At 46.6% G+C, this 17,832-nt stretch overlaps 3 protein-coding genes across 3 annotated transcripts; 2 read left to right on the top strand and 1 right to left on the bottom strand.

Annotated features, from left to right (window-relative positions):
- Positions 1 to 789: 789 nt before the first annotated feature.
- Positions 790 to 2,782, bottom strand: LOC125522607 (putative glycosyltransferase At5g25310). The gene is made up of 3 exons (XM_048687652.2): positions 2,174 to 2,782; positions 1,712 to 2,072; positions 790 to 1,623 (listed from the first exon to the last, which is right to left on the bottom strand). The coding sequence occupies exons 1-3, from the start codon at positions 2,431 to 2,433 to the stop codon at positions 904 to 906; spliced, it is 1,341 nt and encodes a 446-aa protein (XP_048543609.1). The 5' UTR covers positions 2,434 to 2,782; the 3' UTR covers positions 790 to 903.
- Positions 2,783 to 5,289: 2,507 nt separating this feature from the next.
- On the top strand, positions 5,290 to 6,702 carry LOC147958367 (F-box protein At4g22280-like). The gene is made up of 3 exons (XM_087537027.1): positions 5,290 to 6,151; positions 6,253 to 6,414; positions 6,496 to 6,702. Exons 1-3 carry the CDS (start codon positions 5,306 to 5,308, stop codon positions 6,700 to 6,702), a joined length of 1,215 nt encoding a protein of 404 aa, XP_087393153.1. The 5' UTR covers positions 5,290 to 5,305.
- A 2,162-nt stretch (positions 6,703 to 8,864) lies between these two features.
- LOC147958368 (uncharacterized) lies at positions 8,865 to 13,380 on the top strand. Its single transcript, XM_087532107.1, has 4 exons — positions 8,865 to 9,948; positions 11,264 to 11,853; positions 11,932 to 12,076; positions 12,995 to 13,380. The coding sequence occupies exons 1-4, from the start codon at positions 8,865 to 8,867 to the stop codon at positions 13,378 to 13,380; spliced, it is 2,205 nt and encodes a 734-aa protein (XP_087388233.1).
- The last annotated feature ends 4,452 nt before the right edge of the window (positions 13,381 to 17,832 follow it).

The following is a 17,832-nucleotide window of genomic DNA, read 5'->3' on the forward strand; positions in this document are numbered from 1 at the left end:
TGCAACTGGCCCCAATAAACACCTACCCGACCCCACTTGCAGTCGCTTTGGTGAGTTCATTTTGCAGCACTTTTTACCTTTTGTTTTACATTATAGTCATAGTTTTAAAGATTTATTGCGCTCGTGTTCTTCTTTTCTCAAATTTCACTAGGATCCTAAAGGAGAAGTTAAAAATCACGTTCAGTGATTGACGTGATAATAACCTACATTACGAAGAAAACTATCATGTGGGAGCAAAATCAGCCTCGGAAGGCTATCCAAAAGAGAAGACTGACTTCTAGCATGAGTGTGTCCGCTCGTACCTAGTCAACTACTTTAATTCCGTATCTTCGGATCTCGTAAAAGCTAACTGTCGACTGTTTACTGGGAGACATTTTGAGTGTTTTTTCTTACAGTTTTAGGTGGTGTTTGGTTGAGAAGTCTTAGGATTTTTTCTAGTTTCAGGGACTAATCAAAAAAGATTCTCTAGTAGAGTCTTTTTCTAGTCTCTATAGAAAAAGTTTCTCCTGTTTAGTTTTTAGGGATTTTTTAGGGACTTTTTCTGGTCTCTGAGACTAAAAAGTCTCTGAACCAAACACCCTCTTAGTTGTATTAGGGGTGATAATTTCTTCAGAATAATATGATATTTTCTAGGAGGATGGCGGGTATTAGCCATCATTTGAGAAAATGTCAAGCCGCTTTGAAGAAACTGTCAACCCCCGTCCAACAAAAACTGTTGTTAAAACGTTCGAAAATCCCAACCCCTCACCGTAAACATGATCTTCCGTGACTCAGAGTCAAAAAGGGATATGAGAATAAAATGTAGAGCATGTTAATTAGGAGGAAAACCCAGGGTGTTGCACGGTGTTCTCTGTTCTGAATTTTTGTCTACTAGTATTATCAGTGATCAGAAGTCTGAACTGGCTAGTGGTCGAGTCTGAAGTTGAGCCTCCTGAGCCAGACGGAGTGCAGGATCATGTGGAACATGTCGAGCCTCTCCGGCGGCTGCCGCAGCGTGAAGTGCCGCTTCACCAGCCGCACACCTTCCCGGAGCCGCTCCACCTCCGCCGTCGGTATCCTCTCCAGCACCTCCTTCAGCCTGGGGATGTCGGCGACGGGCACGGACACCGAGAAGGACTCCCACCGCAGCACGTCGGCGAATGGCGGCGCGTAGCCGTCCGTCACCAGCACGGGGATGCACCCGGCGTGGATGGCCTCCACCACGCGCGGGCTCGCCACCTCGTACCCGCTGGGGCACAGGCAGAAGCGGGAGCGGTGCATGTAGGCGAAGTAGTCGCTCTGCCGGTCGCGGCCTCGCCGTTTGTGGCTGCTGCTGCTGCCGGTGGCGGAGGGGAGGTCGTACTCGTACACGGGGAAGGTGGCCGGGTCGCGGCCCTTCCAGTGGCGGAGCAGGAGTTCGCGGATGTGGCCATGCTGCCCGCCGGCGAAGAAGGCCAGGTAGGGCCTCGCCGACAGCCCCGGCGAGGGCCCCAGGAGCTGCCGCGGCGTGTCGCCGGTGTAGAGGTTGATCTCCGGGATGCTCACGTCCTTCCCCGGCCGGAACCCCTCCGACGTGTTGGCGTTGCAGAGCGCGCGGATGCCGTTGGCGTACAGCTCCGGGTCCCCCTTGGACACGTCAGGAGCCTGCACACAATGAAGTTGTACTAATCATCGGTGAAGAAGCGACAAGCGAGAAAGTTGATTATTTTGTGCATGCGTGGTACGGGCGTACCCAGTCGTGGCAAGAGAGCATGAAGTGGTCGGCGCCGGCGGAGCGGTTCCAGAAGGGGTGGCGGGAGGCGACGACGCGGACATAGTCGCCGACGAGGGAGAGGAGCGGGGCGCGGTCGTAGGAGAGGGGCCGGTACGCGAGCTCCACCATCTGGACGACGCTGAAGGGGAGGAAGAAGGCGTGCGCGCGGTCGGCGTCCCGCGTCCGGACGCCGGCCGCCGGCGGCGCCAGGAGCTCGAGCTGCTCGATGAAGCGGCCCTCGATGGTGTAGATGTCCTTGCAGAGCCCCAGGTGCAGGAGCGGCGGCTCCCCCTCCTCGTACACGTATACCTTGAACCGCCTCTCCATCTCCACGTAGCTCCTGCCACCGTGCCACGCCATCACCGTGAGTACGCGTGTGAATGATTAATCAAGATTGGCGTCGGCGGTGGGTGGCTGACGACGTCGATACACATATCTTACCGGTGGAAGGCTGCCGGGTTGCGGTAGACCCTCGAGAGGAGAGCGTACTCCACGTCGTCGCCGCGGAACCACGTGCCCGCCGCGGAGCTGGCGTTGTTGCCATGGCGCCGCGCCGCGCGCCGTATGGCTGCTCGCGCCGCGTCGAGCTCACGCTCCACGCTCGGCCTCCCCGCGCCGGAGACGGGGAAGACGCCGCGGCCGCCGACCGCGACCACGAGGATGGCGGCCGAGAGCGCGACCGCAAGCAAGCGCGCAGCCATGGGCACGGCCCGGGCTGGCGGCCTTGACGTGCCTTACCAAGCACGTAGTGCTGGCACACCTGCGCGCAGGGAGAAGGACGGATCGGTCGGCCGACGAGATCTGACGGGACGGAGCTGGTCAACGACGAGGAGCCGGCGAGGAGGTCATGTGTTCCTCGAGGCTCGAGTTGGACAAAGTTAGCAGGGTTGCAGGTCGCGAAGGGTTGGAAACTGCCGCCGGCACAGCTCAGCTAGCCAGGGAGCGGTGGGCGACGCCGTTGGTTCTACGCAAGCCTTCTAGTCTAGTACTAATTATAATTGGAAATCTTTTTTTGGATATTATACTAGTAATAGGAAATCAACAATGCAGTACTACATATATTCCGTAGAAATAATATTAATGCAGCACCATTAATAGGAAATATTTTGCTTCGATCTCCTCTCCCCGGCGCTTGTCTCGATCGACGCCCCTGCCTTCAATGCTCACTCGCTACTCCGATCCATCGATAGGTCGGCTGCTCCACGCCGGCGGCGCCACGCGGTGCACACATCGCAAGGAGCGGATGAGCTGGATGTGTGTGTGGTTTCACACGATCGATGACGACGTTGAGGACGCGGGGTCTAGGGCATGTATGTTTGGTTCATAATCATAGTTGGCCACAATCCCCCCCCCCCCCCCCCCCCCCCCCCACACCACCCAAAATGAAATTATGGGGAGGCAAAAGTGCTAATGACAAGTGTGGGAGTGGACTCCGAAGAATATGCGGTGTGCCACAAATGTGACAATGAAACAAATTGTTGCCGCAAGTACCACGATTGTGGCAAAGTGTGGTGTCTGGTGTGGGTGTGATCAAAACATACCCTTGTAGTTTAGGGTGGCTAGCGATGGATCGTTTTTCTCCAGAAGGTTTTTTTTTTCTACAGAGGGGGAATCTTCTATATCTAAATAGCTAGCCCTCACTAATATATTTCTCTCAACATGCAAGCATGCCACATCATCAAGCAACATGCATGACAAAAGGCCCACCACAACATGCATTCATGCACATGAAAATGTCCACCTCAACATGCAAACATATATTAGATATTTTATAATATATTAATCAAACACAATAAAGCGTATGGATTTGTAATTTTAGTTTACGTAGTATCACTAACGTTCTATAGAAATCACATATCATCAAAATGTATTGCAAATATTCCCCGTGCGGAGTATCATCTAGTTTTGAGAACTTGGCGTCCGTCTGACGGGGGGGCATGTTTGTTCGCCATGCTTCCCTAATCAATGGTGCATGCCAAAAAAAGGAGTGGCGAATAAAATGATCCCTACATGTATTATGTAGCAAGATTAAGCAAAAGTATGACCTAGTGATAAGTGGGATACACTGCAGGCAAAAATATGTGACGTGTCATACATGAGTTTTTTTAACACAGTACGGATGCAAGCGCTCATACATACGTGCATACACTCACCCATATAAATTTACACACGTGCACTCTACCCCTATGAGCTGACTGAGCCAGCATATCATCTTGAGATATACAAAGTCACCGTAGGTGCCTCATCATCGACGGAAATGTCTCCTCCCATTGAAAGCGCATCGCCAGAAATCCTGAAATAAATCAATAAATAATGCAAGCATCAGGACTTGAACCCTGACGGGCTGGGGACCACCATCCGTCTAACCATCTAACCACATGTTGGTTCACGTGTCATAGATGAGTTGAAAAGTATGTTTCCTTGATTGATTGCAAAATTAATACACAGTACATATATATGACCCTCGGAGAGGTGAACCGCATGCCCTACAACTCAGGCATGTAGGCCTTGGCGTGGTCTGATCCTACAAACCCAGGTGTGTACAACAGACATCAACGTTCCAATGTACAGGAGAAAATACAAAGTCTAACATCCCTCCCCCCTCCTCAGCTGCACTCCGTTCGAAAAGATGTTCAGGCTAGACCGAAAAATTGTGAACACTTGTGATGGCAACCCTTTGGTAAAAACATCCGCAAACTGAGAATTGGAGGGAACATGGAGAACTCGAACTTCGCGTAGAGCCACCCTGTCTCGAACGATGTGCAAGTCAGTATCAATGTGTTTGGTGCCCCGATGTTGAACCGGGTTGCATGCAAGATAGGATGCGCGGGTGTTGTCAGGTCTTATTTATTTTTGCAACATATAAGAAAAGGTACATAATCAATTTTTTTTAGCAGAAGATATATAATCAGATTTTTTTTAGAAAAAAGCTAAGCTTTATTATCAAAATCCACACGAGGTGGGAATACATTCGGATCGTGCGGGGTAGCCAGCCAGACGTGGCGTCCTGGACTGAGACTATGAAAATGCTTAGCTAAATTATGGGCCTCGCGGTTAACAGTCCAGCCTTCAAAAATGAAATTACAATTAAAACTTAAAGCTCCAAGTTAATCTCTGTAATGATAGACCCATATATAGCTACCCCGGGCGTCCTTCCGAATATTATTCACCACCTGTTTGCAATCGTAGGAAACTGTGAGATTTTGGAAGCATCAAATCGTCCCCGAGCGGCGAGCGCCATTGCTTCCCGACAAGCCATTGTCTGCAGCGTTGCATGATCGGTGACGCCCTCAACCACCAAGCATGAGCTGCCCAAGTATGAAAGAGAGTAGGACACGCAATCCCGTAACCGTCGTCCGTAGGGGAAATCCCGTAAGTCTAGCATTTTTGGCCCCAGTATGTATGTATAATCAGATGGCCGAAAGAAAAGGAAAAACACCCGGCCCTACAGGCCTACAACCAGGCCCATCCGGCCCTTGTGTCCCACCCTCGTGACATTTTGTTTTCCTGCGAGCAACCCCATCCTTGTGACATCGATCCCCGATTCCCTTCCTTCCAATCCTTATCGGACTCATGGCGGCGCCGCGCCATGCAGGCGGCGGTTGCAACACCGGTGTTGGGGGCGGCGGCGTCGGGCACGACGACGACCGGCTGAGCGCCCTGCCGGACGATCTCCTCCACGCCATCATGTCGCGCGTCAAGGCCCTGCAGGTGGCGCAGACGTGCGTGTTGTCCACGAGGTGGAGGCACCTCTGGTGCGCCGTGTCGTGCCTCGACGTCGACGAGCAGGAGTTCGGCACCCACAACAACTTCGAGGACTTCACCACCAGCCTTCTAGGCAGCCATGACATCGCGTTTCTGGACGCCTTTCGGCTGCACGCAACTAATCTCGGGTCGTACCAGTGTCGACACCTTACTCACCGCTGGGTCCGCCGCGCCATGGGTCTAGATGACACACGCCCTTGCCGGCTCAGAAGGCTGCATCTTTCCGGCCTGAACTTGAACATGGAAGATATTGCGAGTCACGTCAGCTCCCGCTGCCCTGCTCTGGAGGACTTGGAACTGGAAAACTGCAACTACTATATCACCTGCAATATCAACATCGCCTCCTCCTCACTGAAGAAATTGGTCGTCGATAGTGTCTCCTTTGGTCATGATGATAATACTTTTGCGTTGGTTATAGACACTCCTGCTCTTGTTTCTCTCTGCTTGGACGGGGAGTTTGAGCACATTGTTGATTATAGAGAGCCACATAGCATGCCGTCTCTTGTCGATGCATCGATTCATCTGCCCGTGATCGAGGACATGAAGCCCTGGTACCATTACGCTGAATTCCTCACCCCAACTATGCTCGAACTGAATATTATTGGCGCGCTGTCTAATGTGACAAGCTTGCAGTTGTCGCAGTTTGTGGTCATGGTATGTTGCTCTTGCTCTTGGCATCCCCTTTTTACGCAGTTTAATCTCCTGCATCTATAGCCTTTTAAAGATAATAAAATGACTGTCTGGGCCGGTTACAGTTGCGTTTGTATCCAGATTGTGAGGATCTTCCTGTATACAACTTCAAGAACCTAAGAACCTTGTTCCTGGACGAGTGTCATATCAGCGACGACTTCCTCGGGCTGCAGCAATACCTTCGGAATTCGCATAACCTGCAGAAGCTCACTTTCTGCTGCTGCAAGGTGCTACTACTTCTTCTTTCATGAACTATTACCTTAACTCAATTTAATCCGTAATATTAATTCCTTCATGTTGCTCAACAGGTCTCGAATTTTGGACCTAGAGAGGAGTTGATCCAACGCTGCCACTCATATTTTGAGGACCTACCAGATTTCAAGTGCGAGAACCTTAGGCTTAGTGAAATCATATACCAAGATGGTGAAGATGATGTCCACCTATTGGTCAAGTTTTTGGAGGGCATGAGGAAGAATCTGTCAAACAACAAGATAGAACTCACTAAAGTCGATTAGCAGAACCGTATGTCAATACACTATTTTTTTCTATCGTTGGCTAATCTCTACCCAAGTTGCATGTCCGACTATACGGTAACATCAACTTTACCTTTGAGGCTTTGATTAGTAATTTAACATGTGCAAACATATTCTGCGCAAGCTATATATACACTATGTAAAAAAAAACTATTGTTGAACATAGGATTAATTAACTCTGTTAAGTGAGGATTAACATCCAAAATTAATTCATGAGTAACTGGGTTTGATGGTCATTTGCCTTTCACCAACTCATACCATTTAGACCATGCTTGGTTGGCTGCCAAAAATAGGTTACCTAATATGTTGGCATGCCAGCATTTGACAGTTCCTAAACTTGCCAAAAAAATGGCAAGTTTTGAGAGGTGTGCATAGTGAGTATAGCCAATCAATTGTTAGACAATTTTTTGACCTGCCTAAATATTGGCAAGCCAATTTTTAGTGTCAAAACTAAACATACTATCATATACTATACTAAAAATTGCTTCACATCAATTTCATAGGGTAGGAAAATCATAGGAATAGGAAAGTCATAAGAAACGGGATGACATGTATCTCAAATCCTATGAATAGGAATAGGAAAGGTGATGCTCTTTGGTTCACATCATAGATTTTTTTCACTAGGCTGATGTTTATTTTCCTATGAAATATGAAGGATAGGAATAATTTCATCATAGAAATAGGATTGAATTCCTACAAACCAGATGGCTCTAAAGAAAATTTTCCTATAGAAATCCTATCCTCTGGGACGAAAGGAGACACGGATTCTTGGGTGAAATGGAAGTATCTCTTGTATCACCACAGTCTAGGTGATTTAAGGTTGTGCCCTATGACATATAGTATTGACATTTAAGCTTTGTTCCGCAGAGATGTTCTTGCTTACAAATGGCGGATTGCATGGCAGTGTCTCTAGAGCAATACTGAAGCACAACGCAACTATCCCACGATCATACGTGAAACTGAAACAATTGCATGTGTAGGATTTTATCAATGTTTTAAATAGCTGGCTATGCTAAATAGCGGCCGACCTCCAAATTAGCTATAGCGAAGTTATAGCGGGCTATTTGTACATGAGACCATTTAGCGGCACCCTGCTGAAAAGGCTATAGCGGGCTATAGCAAAGCTATAGCCGGCTATTTAAAACTATGGATTCTATAGATGATTGTGGCGTGTCAGCGTGTGTAAGTAGGCTCCATTAGGACGCCTCTGGAACGAAAAAACGATTATACACAGGCGATTGTCGTCTTGAAGTTTTGGCATTCAGGTACACCATTCCCTATTGCTCTCTGTATTAGATAGTGCTCTCATCTCCTCTGCATTCGTTTTCCTTACGCACACAGATGATCACATTAGTGGATTATTGCATCAATTAGTGGATTAGGCTCTGCAGTAAACGCACAAAGATTTGACTTGTAGTCAATGTCTTGATTTTTTGAAAGCACACTACCCATATATGTTACTACATCATGGGTGGTGAGCGTTGCCGCGTCCATCTATTTGGACAATAAAATAATAGGAATTTATGTAAATATATAGGAACAAGAAAAATTAAAGTTGGATTTGGATAAACTGGCATATATTTGCTAGCAAAGGAAGATGTTAAGTTTCACTTTTGTTCCATATATATCAGATCAAAAGAGGCTGCTGTACACGGCGATCTTATAAATCACAGTGAAACTACTAATTTAAGAAATTTCATAGCTTTAGTGTTGCTGAATCTCCATCCTGCTAGAGATTTGTCTAAAATACATGTCAATAGTAATGCCTGAATGATGATGAACACAAGTTGTTGCTGATAGCCAGAACAGCAATATTTGGTAACCTTTGTCAAACATGCTGTTATATTGGTACGATATACATTGGCGTATATTGACGTGTCATCCTTGACCTGCACCTGGAGGTAGTTAGGATAGATATAGGATAGATATACATGAGTTGTTTCTTTCTCTCCAAGTTCTATCTTCTCCCTGAATATCTCCTGTATCAAACTACTTTGTATGCGCTGTATGGGAGGTGCGCCCCGCCTATATTAACACATACCCGTCGACCTCAACAGGCAAGATGTTTCCAGCTATTCGCACATGGTAGTCAGAGCTATTATTTTCCCATCAAAGCTCCCTACAAACTCCATCTAGCCCTAGCCATGTCTTCCACCTCCGGCGCATCCCAAACCAGCCTCAATAGCCAAGTTACCGAGAAGCTAACCCGCACAAATTATGTGCTATGGCGCACGCAAGTCATCCCTCAGCTGCGCGGCGCCGGTGTCTACGGCTACGTCGACGGCACCCAGCCGGAGCCGGCGAAATTCCTCGTCACCACCAAGGACGGCAAGGAGGTTTCGTCAACGCCCAACCCTCTCCACCCAATCTGGGTCCGGGAGGATCAGCTGGTTCTGGGATACCTGCTGAACAACCTGACGCGTGAGGTGCTGCTCACGGTGACCACGGTCACCACTGCGGGCGCGCTCTGGACGATGCTCGCTGGGATGTTCTCGTCTCAGTCTGCCAGCCGCATCAACAACATACGAACGTCCCTCATCAACGCGCAGAAGGGGAGTCTCTCCGTTGCCTCCTACTTCGCCGCCATACGTGGCTACGCCGATGAGCTAGCCGCCGCAGGCAAGGCGATCCCCGACGACGAACTCGCCTCCTACATCATCCATGGGCTCGACGCCGACTATCAGCCTTTGGTGTCTGCCCTCGACGCTCGCGTGACCGAGGTAACCCTTGATGAACTCTTTGCCATGTTATCCAATTTCGATCAGCGCATGGCTCACTTCCAGGGGGGCGGTGGCGGCGGCTTCAAATCATCCGCGAACGCGGCCACTCGCGGGCGGGGCGGCGGCTCTCGCTCCCGTGGCTCCTCTCGCAACAAGGGCAGGTCCGGCGGCAGCAATCGTGGTGTTGCGCCACCCCAATCTGGTGGCCGAGGACGTCGCGGACGCGGTGCTGGTGGCGGCGGCAGGAACCGTCCGGACACCCCTAAGTGCCAGATCTGCGGCAAGGTCGGGCATACAGCAAAAGATTGCTGGTACAGGTATGAGGAGGACGACTACGACTCCCAAGATGAAGAAAAGGTCGCTGCGGCGGCTGATGGCTCATATGGTGTCGACACGAACTGGTATGTTGACAGTGGTGCTACCAACCACATCACCAATGAGCTCAAAAAAGTAACCATGAAGGAGAAATATCGCGGCAAGGATCAAATCCATACTGCCAGTGGAGAAGGTATGAGTATATGTCACTTTGGTCACTCAATATTTCGTACCCCTCATCGTAATATTCATCTTAGAAAAATTCTGCATGTTCCTAGTGCCAACAAGAGTCTTCTTTCTGTCCATCGAATTGCCCTTGATAATCATGTATTTCTTGAATTTCACCCTTACTTCTTTTTGATCAAGGATCAGGCAACAAGGACGGTTCTCTATCGAGGTAGATGCGTTGGTGGACTCTATCCGTTGATTCCGGAGTTTCGAAGACCAAATAAATATGCTTGTGGTGCTATCAAGCTCTCGTCCACACGATGGCATGATCGTTTAGGACATGCATCTTTTTCTTTAGTTGAAAAATTACTTAGGAAAAATAATCTCCCGTTTGTTGGTGAGCGTCATAATGAGACAATTTATGATTCATGTCAGAAAGCTAAAAGTCATCAATTGCCTTACCCTATTTCTAGCAGTGTTTCTACCAAACCACTACAATTGATCTTTTCTGATGTTTGGGGTCCTGCCCCTACTTCTGTTGGCAGACACACTTATTATGTTAGCTTCATCAATGATTTTAGCAAATTTTCTTGAATCCATCTTTTAAAGAAACGGTCTGATGTGTTTCAAGTGTTCAAAAACTTTCAAGCTCTTGTTGAGCGAAAATTTGACAGCAAAATCATCGCTGTCCAGTCAGACTGGGGAGGGGCGTACGAAAAGTTAAACTGCTTCTTCCAAACACTTGGTGTCTCACATCAAGTGTCATGTCCTCATGCTCACCAGCAAAACGGGTCAGCAGAACGCAAGCATCGACATATTGTCGAGGTTGGCCTTGCCCTTCTAGTCGGCGCATCCATGCCTCTAAAACTCTGGGATGAAGCGTTTTTAACTGCAGTCCATATCATCAACATGCTCCCTAGTCGTGTTATTCATAATGAAACTCCGATAGAAAGACTTCTTCACACTAAACCAGACTATAAGTCCCTTCGTGTATTTGGGTGTGCATGTTGGCCTAACCTTCGTCCCTACAACAACCGCAAGCTCATGTTTCGATCAAAACAGTGCGTATTTCTTGGTTATAGCGCACAACACAAAGGTGTCGAGTGCTTAGATGTTTCCACCGGGCGAGTGTACATCTCCCGTGATGTCGTTTTTGATGAAACCAAGTTTCCATTTGCCGATCTCCACCCAAACGCCGGTGCACTACTTCGAGAAGAAATTCTCCTCCTACCCCCCCCCCCCCCATCTCACTAGTTTTGACAAAGGGGGACTAAATATTGATGATCATTCGTTGACTAACTCATCTAATGGCATGCATGAGCTTTGTGTTGATGAAACAGGAGAAAATTGTGAAGCAAATAATCAACAAGGTGAAAAATCCGGGCCATATTTCATGTGTCCCGTGGCAGGAGACAACGCGCCAGGGGACAGATCCCACTTGGGATCGGCAGCGCAGCAGCAGATCAGATCCGCCTCGGGATCGGCAGCGCAGCCGCTGACCAGATCCTCCTCGGAATCTGGTGGTGCAGGGACGCCAGGTGCAGGCGTGCGCGCCGCCCCGCCAGATGCGCGCGTCTCCACCATCGACACGTGGGCCCTCCCCGACATGCGGGTCCCTCCAGGCAGCACGCGGTACGGCGCCTGTCCTGTCACGTATCAGCGGCGCGGATCCGCGCGGGTCTCTGAAGCTGGCCCCACCGGTGCTGATCAACCGACCGAACCGCGCAATGATGAGCGGGTCCCCGCCTTGGGATCTTCTGCACCCACCCGTGACGAGGCGCCTCAACCAGCGACCACAGAAGATCCGGCCAGCCCCGCGCTGACTGAGGCTGCTGCTGCACCTGCTACTGGGTCCGCGGCAGGATCCCCCTCGGGATCTGTTGCTGATCCATCCATGCAGCCCTCCGGATCCTCTGTGGCTGCGGACTCTGTAGCTCCTCCTTCGCGACGAACACGGCTCCAACAAGGTTTAATTCAGCCTTTAAATTATAAACATGTAACCAAATAGGGCTTGGTCTGTTCCACAGGAGAACCAGATGAGCCAGCGACTCTTGATGCAGCACTTCGTGATGATAAGTGGAAGAAGGCAATGAATGAAGAATACATGGCATTAAAGAAAAACAAGACCTGGCACTTGGTTCCTCCACAGCAAGGTAAAAACTTGATTGATTGTAAGTGGGTTTTTCGGATCAAAAGGAGATCTGATGGAACTATTGATCGCTATAAGGCTAGGCTAGTTGCAAAAGGCTTCAAACAGCGATATGGTACAGACTATGAGGATACATTTAGTCCTGTGGTAAAAGCAGCCACCATTTGTCTTATTTTGTCCATTGCTGTTTCCAGGGGATGGAGTCTCAGGCAGCTTGACGTACAGAACGCGTTTCTTCATGGTGTTCTGGAAGAGGAAGTGTATATGAAACAACCTCCTGGGTTTGAAAGTAAGAAAACTCCCTCCTATGTGTGCAAACTTGATAAAGCATTATATGGATTGAAGCAAGCTCCAAGGGTGTGGTACTCACGTCTTTGTCACAAGATGCAAACACTTGGATTTATCCCCTCTAAGTCAGACACGTCATTGTTCATCTATAACAGATCCAATACATGCATATTTGTTCTCATCTATGTTGATGATATAATTGTAACTAGTTCATCTGATGAAGCAATTAAAGGACTGTTAAAGGACTTGAGTGCAGACTTTGCGTTAAAGGATCTTGGAGACTTGCACTACTTTCTTGGAATTGAGGTAAAGAAGCATTCGAATGGACTTCACCTTTCTCAAGCTAAGTATGCAACTGATCTGGTTAAAAAGGCAGGACTGCAAGGTTGTAAACCTTCTCTCACACCATTATCAAGCTCAGAAAAGTTGTCACTTATGGAAGGTACACCTTTGAGTCAGGAAGATAGTACAAAATATAGAAGTCTAGTAGGGGCTCTTCAGTACTTAACTCTTACCATGCCTGATCTTTCATTTGCTGTCAACAAAGTTTGCCAATTTTTGCATGCACCTACTACTGTTCATTTGACAGCTGCAAAGCGTATCATTAGATATGTTAAACATACTCTGAGTGTAGGTCTGAATTTCAGCAAGTCATCCTCTACTCTTGTCAGTGCTTTCTCTGACTTTGATTGGGCAGGCTGCCTGGATGACAGGCGCTCCACAGGAGGCTTTGCAGTATTTTTTGGACCTAATCTGATATCATGGTGTGCACGTAAGCAGGCTACTATCTCTAGGTCAAGCACTGAGGCAGAATACAAGGCACTAGCAAATGCCACAGCTGAAATCATATGGGTTCAGTCTATGTTGAAAGAGCTTGGTGTAAAAGGCAAACAAGCTCCATGCTTGTGGTGTGATAACCTTGGTGCTACTTATCTTTCTGCCAATCCTGTGTTCCATGCCAGAACAAAGCATATAGAGATAGATTTTCATTTTGTTAGAGAAAGAGTTGCTCAAAGATAACTTGACATCCGGTTTGTGCATTCCAAAGATCAAATTGCAGATGGATTCACAAAGCCCCTGCCCACAAAGAGCTTTGAAAACTTCAAGCATAATCTCAACTTGATGAAGTTGTGATTAAGGGAGGGTGTCAACCATGCTGTTATATTGGTACGGTATACATTGGCGTATATTGGCGTGTCATCCTTGACCCGCACCTGGAGGTAGTTAGGATAGATATACATGAGTTGTTTCTTTCTCTCCAAGTTCTATCTTCTCCCTGAATATCTCCTGTATCCAAACTACTTTGTATGCGCTGTACGGGAGGTGCGCCCCGCCTATATTAACACGTACCCGTCGGCCTCAACAGGCAAGACGTTTCCAGCTATTCGCACAACCTTAACTCAAAAGCTGGTGCTTGGAAAATGATAAATGTGCCTATGATTCCGAACGCGTAAACACAACATTAAATTGATGGGTGTATTTATTATTCAAATAAATCCACTATCCATTTGTCTATATTATTCACATAAAATCCAATAAAACTTCTACATTTTTTTTTTGAGCAAAAGAGGGTTTCCCCTCCGATTTCCATTAAAGAAACCAGCAAGCAAACACCCGATATGTTTTTAACCCTCACAATTTATGCTAGCCCTATAAAACTTCTACATGATAATGTTATATCATTAGCCGGTTGACATTTCCCTTCTGTGCAACAAGTTGTTCCAATCTATATAATATATATCGTACAATGAAAGAGAGAACACCCAATGACATTGTATACAAAAAATGATTACTTTGTCGTAGTTTTTATATGGTATCTCCGGCACAGGAAGACACACTGGAACTGAAAGAAGATAAGAACATAAATTTGAAGCTTAAATCAGAATTTATCAAGATTCCAGGACTTCCCAAACGATGTAACAACAAATATTTCACATGATAATTCACACACAGCCAGCGCCCAGTGACATGCAACAATCAAGTGACCGAGACAAGCGCAATAACCAATAGCTTCATCACCCGCAAGAAGATCAAAATAAAAACGAAATTATGAATACCTACTTGTATTTAGTTGACAATAAAGCTGTTCCTTTCACCAAACTTGACGAAACTAGCAAAATGGTGCATCACCAACTCAACATCACCAGATAGAAGTTCATAAACAACCAAGGCTCAGAAGAACTAAGCACAGTTCATGAGGCAGTACTTAACTAACCCTACAGACTTACGACAAGAAGGCATGAGTCATCAGCCCATGGACAAGTGGTTAACATTCGTGTCTCCTGCCGCTCCTACTCCCATTGAAGCAGGAAACATGATGCTGACATCCTTCGCCAGCAGTCTGGGGATGCCACCAACTCTTCTTTCACATACTGAAAAGTCACTCATTAGCAGGGAAAACTGATGTCAGACTGAGAAAATGGAAAAAGAAGTGACGGAGGGAGACCAAGAAGATGCCAAGAGGATGAACTCAGACCTCAAAGTCTTGAGTCTGACTGTGAATAAGTGATAAGTTTTGTACATATATGATACAAAAACACTATCGGTATGTCATTGTAAGGCCATGAGTCATGGGATGTGATGTGAACCCATCTAATAGTAAATTTAATCAATGTTTGTGTGTTATGCATTATAACAAAAACTAGCTCAAAATAACACAAACACCAGATTAAAAAAATGTTACCAACAGGTATGGCCGAAAACCAGTAGTAACCGGCTGGTTAGGAATGTTTTTTACTCACACACACTAAGTCAGTAGTCTATCAGAAGAATGAACATTCCAACACCACAAGATATGAAAGATGTGAAAATAACAGAAGACGCGCGAGATTGGACAACTGAGAAACAGAAAATGCCATTAAAAATACATGAGCCTCTTTGGATAATGACGGGAAACAGACCAGATTGAACAATTGAAAAGGTCAACGTCAGAATAAAATATGAACGCTGAAAGGATTACAGTTAGACTTGCAGCAGGTCTCTTCAACAGAAGATAAAGAAGACCTAATTACTACATAAAAGTTTATTCGTATTACAGATGTATGATCAATAGCAAGATTTCTAGAGATTAGCACTATATCATAGAAACAAATTGAATGAACAATATTACCAGCTTTATGCTTCGAAACGGGCCAAACAGCCCACTAAATTGCTTATTTGAAGTATCAGACCATCGGAGTTTAAACTTAATTTTAGGTTGTATATTTTGCAAATTTACATCTGTCATATGCAGCCCATCCTCAAAAGATATGTAATATTGCTACATACAAATGGACGCAACCACTGTATAATGTATGTATAGAAAGAAAGCAATAAGCTTTGTATGTATTTTAACGATTTTGCCAGATTCTGTAATGGTTTTATGTACAAGGTCATAGAATAAATTACTTAAAACTACTTTCTCTCTCCATAGATGACAATATTTAAGTGCCACGATAAAGTAAAGTTAATCAGTTAACAAACACTTATTTGCCAAAATAGAGGTATTCCAGCAACCAAGTGCAAACAATATTTGGTGATTTCCATGATAGTGTTTCCGGGAAATGTAGAATGAAATACCTGCAGTGTAGAAACTTCTGTAGGGATAATATTCGGTGGTCGTGAAATTATCTTTGCCAAGATTCCTGAACTGCATTGTCTCAAGTTGGATGATGCAGACACCAATATCTAGCCTTACATAAATTTCATGATCATCTTCATCATACCCCAACATCAGATTATCCCTTCCTCCCATAGGCCCCAAACCAAGGATCGTGTTCATCTGAAAGGTCTTCTGCAGCATCCATCCGGCAACACCATCAGAACCAACCTTCCTCTCCCACATTTGGAATTTTTGGTATTCCAAAATAGCAAGGCAACACTGTCATCACCTGCCCGCAAGATCTTAAAGCTGTTCGGGCGCCAATAATACCTCAAATCCGGCATCTCGATATTAGCAAGGCTGTGCCTATCTAAATCAAATCTGAGTATGCCATCCTCATGGTCATCAAACACCCAATAAACAGAATCCTCATCGGAGGCCGGAACATGGGGCGAGCTCATCTCAACAGCAGCCATTCGTAATATGTATGACTTGAATCGTGACTCTCGCAAAAGAAAAAAACAAGAAAAACGGTTTTTTTTCGTTTCCAGGAGGCCGTGACTCGCGAAAGCACAACCTTGACTCTCGTGAAAGCAAAACCATGACTCCCGTGAAAGAAAAAAAAACAGAAAACGTATTTTTTTCGTTTCCGAGAGGCGCGGACGTGACTCTCGATAAAGCACAGCCGTGCCTCTCGTGGAAATAAAACCATGACTCTCGCGAAAGGAAAAAATACAGAAAACGCATTTTTTTTCGTTTTCAAGAGGCACGGCTGTGACTCTCGCGAAAGCAAAACCGTGCCTCTCGCGGAAGCAAAACTGTGACTCTCACGAAAGGAAAAAAACAGAAAACACGTTGTTTTTCCGTTTTCAAGAGGCACGGTCGTGACTCTCACGAAAGCAAAATCGTGCCTCTCGCGGAAGCAAAACCATTACTCTCGCCAAAGGAAAAAAATGCATTTTTTCACAAAAAGAAAAATCAAACATTTTTTTATCGAAAAGCTAAAGAATACCGGTGAAAAACCAAAACATCAAAAAAAGAGTTAAAAAAGCCGAAAACGCGTGCGGAAAAATAAAAAAACACGAAGAGAGCGCCCAGAGCGCGACACGTGACGAATGGCTGAGAGCGCGTCAAGTAACGTTGATCGTCTCGAGACTCCCGAAGGAGCGCTCGTTAACTAGTTGCTCTCCTGTTTTTGGGGTCACTTCTAAAAAACTATTTTAGAATTCTTTTTTTTCTTCTTTTGAGCCAATAACTTTGTAAAAAAGAAACATAGACGGGTCATGTCATGCCGGCCCGCAGACCTCACCTCGACGGACGAGCATGACACATGGCATGCCATGTGCCAGACACGGCCCGTTTTGTCGTGTGTCGGGCTAGGCCGGCTTGCGGGGCCATCTCGTGAGGCCCACCTCGCTAAGTCAGCCTCGTGAGGCCCAAATATATGACAAGTGGGTCTTTGTATTCAGTTTTCAGAATTTGCAATGTTGAGCGATGGTGTACACACATAGAAGTCTTGACCTAAATTCCTGTGTAGTCAAACTACTATACACAGACAAAATGTGGCTTCGCCACTGCACTATACGTGCGTTTATTAGGAGAGCGCTATGGGCCAAGGCCTGTGCCACCGGGATCATCGTCCCGCTCCGTGCTCACTACCATGCCTTCATCTGCACATGGCTCGGTGAGAAAAATCACATTATGTAAGATTTTCAATTAATGAAAAGATACGTAAAACCTTTGCGTATTCATGAAAAAAAAGCTGCTGAGATGGTCTAAATAATGGATCTCGGTTTTTCCTTTCGGATTGCGCATAGTCGGGCCAGCCGCAGGCAGGCCTGGCCCGGCTTTGGTCTTCTGCCGTCCATCGTGATGGTAATAAGTTACCCTTC

Source organism: Triticum urartu, chromosome 7A (genome assembly GCF_056163025.1).
Source record: "Triticum urartu cultivar PI428250 chromosome 7A, HENAU_Tu73, whole genome shotgun sequence".
NCBI lineage: Eukaryota > Viridiplantae > Streptophyta > Magnoliopsida > Poales > Poaceae > Triticum > Triticum urartu.

Coding starts and splice junctions, on each gene's coding strand:
- LOC147958368 (XM_087532107.1), top strand. CDS start 8,865: ATGTCTTCCACCTCCGGCGCATCCCAAACCAGCCTCAATAGCCAAGTT. Junction 9,949..11,263: donor CCATACTGCCAGTGGAGAAG/GTATGAGTATAT, acceptor TTGATGAAACAG/GAGAAAATTGTGAAGCAAAT. Junction 11,854..11,931: donor CCTCTGTGGCTGCGGACTCT/GTAGCTCCTCCT, acceptor GTAACCAAATAG/GGCTTGGTCTGTTCCACAGG.
- LOC125522607 (XM_048687652.2), bottom strand. CDS start 2,433: ATGGCTGCGCGCTTGCTTGCGGTCGCGCTCTCGGCCGCCATCCTCGTG. Junction 2,073..2,173: donor AACCCGGCAGCCTTCCACCG/GTAAGATATGTG, acceptor GCACGGTGGCAG/GAGCTACGTGGAGATGGAGA. Junction 1,624..1,711: donor TGCTCTCTTGCCACGACTGG/GTACGCCCGTAC, acceptor CATTGTGTGCAG/GCTCCTGACGTGTCCAAGGG.
- LOC147958367 (XM_087537027.1), top strand. CDS start 5,306: ATGGCGGCGCCGCGCCATGCAGGCGGCGGTTGCAACACCGGTGTTGGG. Junction 6,152..6,252: donor TGTCGCAGTTTGTGGTCATG/GTATGTTGCTCT, acceptor GGCCGGTTACAG/TTGCGTTTGTATCCAGATTG. Junction 6,415..6,495: donor TCACTTTCTGCTGCTGCAAG/GTGCTACTACTT, acceptor GTTGCTCAACAG/GTCTCGAATTTTGGACCTAG.